We start from the raw sequence: 3,278 nt of genomic DNA on the forward strand, positions 1-3,278 counted from the left end.
GTGGGAAATGGGCGACCATAACAGCTATCAACTAGCGAAAACCGGAAGTCTCTAGGTGGCCGAGATCTCGATGGAACAGACGGACAGACAGACAAAAACACGAGTACTTCGTTGTGTTACGCTAAAAACTGAGAAAAAATGTCAAAGTTAATTAAACTTATGTCTTATTATCTCACGCGCTTCACAAGAACTGCACAACGAAATGAAAACATCGATGCTCGTGCGATTGCTGAAGTTAAGCAACGACAAATACGGTCAGTCGTTGGATGGGTGACCGCGATGTATTAACCGCTTTCTTTTGCTACGGATTTTACGATCCAAGCACGTTATGTCGCATTCAGATCAAATGAACGCGTTCTTTTGCCAATACGATCAATCCCCCCTTAACCTCGTTTTCGGAACGCGATCCGCATTCCCCTTTCCGCCCCAAATCAAAGTTTCAAACAGATTCAACGGATTCAATCGCAATTTTCTAACCTTACTTTTTATTTCTTGTTTATTTGCAAAAATTGTTGCATTTGCCAAAATGTGCTCCGGAAGTGGAAACTTAACATTAAGCTTACAAGAGGCAGATGTTGTTTATGATATTGTTGTATCCCAGGAGGATTATAATCTCGCCACAACAGGTTTTAATTAAATGAAAAATGTCAATAATTACAATTTTAATGCTTTTAGATATGATTTTTGCCCAAGAATTACTAAATAACCATAAGGAAACTTTGCAAAACACTGTAGTGGAAAAGTCACCAGAAGAAAGGTACCTTACACCCAGTACTTCTACATATAGTGAAGATTCACAGTCAAGCGAAGCATCTTGGTCTGATGCCGAAACACTATTGTTGATATCTTTATATCATGAAAATAAAGATGCCTTTACGAATGCAAAAAAACGGAAGCATGTTTGGGAAATAATAGCGGAGCAAATGTCTGCACATAATTATTTTGTAAGAAATTGGTAACATCGTAAATGATAAATGTGTAATATAATTCTTTTAGCGCAAACCCGAAAAGTTGGAAAGGAAGTGGACCAATTTACTACGGGTATACAGGTCTATAAAAGATAACAAGGGCCCCAAGAAAAGTGGAAGGGGGGCACAACATTATAAATATTATAACCATATTGACGAAATTATTGGCGATAAGCCATCAAATACCTCTGAACCACAAGCTGTTATTAATGTAGGCATCAATAGGACAACAGTCCCTGCATGCAGATACTGACAAAGAAGAGAATATAGAGAGTGAAGGAACAAGCGGTACATCTACCCCAACACAATCAATTAATGAAACACCATTAAAGAAGCGTAAGGTATATAACTTGGCAACGGAAAGGTTGAAACGAAAAGAGGTGCGCCATAAGGAAAGAATGGAATTGGAAAAAGCAAAAATTAAACTAGAAGAAAAAAAAGTTACTTTATTGGAAAAATATTTAAAGATAATGGCAAACGAACAAGATTCACAATAAGTTTTTTTTTATGTTAAAAGAATTGATAATAAGTTTCTTAAGATTTATTTAGCTGTGTTTATGTTATTAGATATTAGTTTATTATATTATACAGTTTCCATAAATATATCGTCATTAAAATCTTTACGCATTTGGCATATATTGTGTAACACGCAAGATGCCCCTATACAATTTATTATGAAACTTGTCGTAAGATTATCAAATTTTTGAAGCCTCCTGAAACGACCTTTTAAATGACCATACGCATTTTCGACCACAATTCTAGTGCTAGAGTGCCGGTAATTAAAATCTTTATCATCATTACTTAGATGACCATTATCCTTTTTTGGAGTACTCAACCAGTCTAAAGCAGGGTATGCAGAATCTCCTATTAATTTGTATTTGCCATAAAACAAGTCTGCAGGATTTTCTGTTGCTGTTTTATATAAGGCAGAACGTCGAAAAACCCTAGCATCATGCATAGATCCAGGCTCTCCTACATAAATGTCAATAAATACCATTTTGCTATTTACAACCCCTTGCATAATGATGCTATGGTATCCTTTCCTGTTACAATAATCTTCAGGGGGAACTTTAGGTCTATTAATTCTAAAATGGGTTCCATCTATGGCTCCAATTACATTACTTATATTTTTCTTTTTTTCAAAGCTTATAGATTCATCAACAGCTTTAACATCAGTAGGCCACTTTATATAGTCACCACTAATCCTAATAAGATATTCCGTAACAACTTTTACAGTACCATGTGCACAACTTAATGTGACATCAAACCTGTCCCCAATTTGTCGGAAAGTTTCAATGTTAGCCAAGTACCACACAGTCAATAACACTGTCTTGGTACTAGTAACACGAGGCCAACCACCCTGTTTGAGTGAGACATTAGGATCATAGCGTTCAATTAATGTGGAAATACTAGTTCGGTCCATTCTAAAATGACTTTTAAAGTCATCCACTGTATAATTCAGAACTATTGCTTCAACATAATCCTTAATTCTTATGTGATTGTCCCTTTCATCATCGTCACTACTATTACTACTTGAAGTACTCATTGCATCCATTTGGGGTTAACAATTGATCCTAAAGGTGAAATAAACGATAGTCAGGAATGTAATAAATAATAATGGTTTGTTACCAAAACAAATTTGTTAATATCCATCTGGTTTATTTACTAACCTAACAAATAAAAAATGTCAGACGTGAATTACGTTCTTTTGCAACTGATTCTATCGCAAATAACCCAACCTTACAAAATCATGTTCTTTTGATTTTTTTACGTTCAGAAGTTGCGATCGGAACTGCACTGATCTGGATTCAAAATCCAAAAGCAAAAGAAAGCACCTATTGTCTCGTTTTATTAAATTTTTTTTTTTGAATAGTAATCCACATTTTTTATTTTAAAGAGATTTTTGGATTTATTTTTTTAACGCCGTGACCTCATACAAATGTTTTTTTTCCAAATAATAACTCTCATTTTTTTATTAACGAGCAAAGTGGAGTGGAGACTTCCTTTTTTTGTTTAATCTACAAAATTATGCATTTTTCCGAAATATCTAAAATTTTAATTTACCGCACATCATTTTATGTCTTAATTATACGCATTTCATTTCTACGGTTGGCGCGTTCTGACTTTACGTGTATGATGTGTTGCCTAACCATAATGACAACACTTCTAGTTTAATACTTGGAGTTTAATGCGCACTGCCAAGGTCACGATTTGTGCAGTGTAAGCGCCAAGCAGTGTGGTGAAACGCATGTGGTTTATTTATGGTGAAACGAAGGTCTGTGTAAGTTGTAATATTGCGCAATTCAATTT

The 3,278-nt window shown here is 34.8% G+C and overlaps 1 protein-coding gene across 1 annotated transcript; it reads left to right on the plus strand.

Moving 5' to 3' along the window:
• Positions 1-288: 288 nt before the first annotated feature.
• On the plus strand, positions 289-1,221 carry LOC116160313 (trihelix transcription factor GT-1-like). The gene is made up of 3 exons (XM_031473500.1): positions 289-626; positions 676-944; positions 997-1,221. The coding sequence occupies exons 1-3, from the start codon at positions 329-331 to the stop codon at positions 1,219-1,221; spliced, it is 792 nt and encodes a 263-aa protein (XP_031329360.1). The 5' UTR covers positions 289-328.
• Positions 1,222-3,278: the final 2,057 nt, after the last annotated feature.

Source organism: Photinus pyralis, unplaced genomic scaffold, assembly GCF_008802855.1.
Source record: "Photinus pyralis isolate 1611_PpyrPB1 unplaced genomic scaffold, Ppyr1.3 Ppyr1.4_LG1, whole genome shotgun sequence".
NCBI classification, from domain to species: Eukaryota; Metazoa; Arthropoda; class Insecta; order Coleoptera; family Lampyridae; genus Photinus; species Photinus pyralis.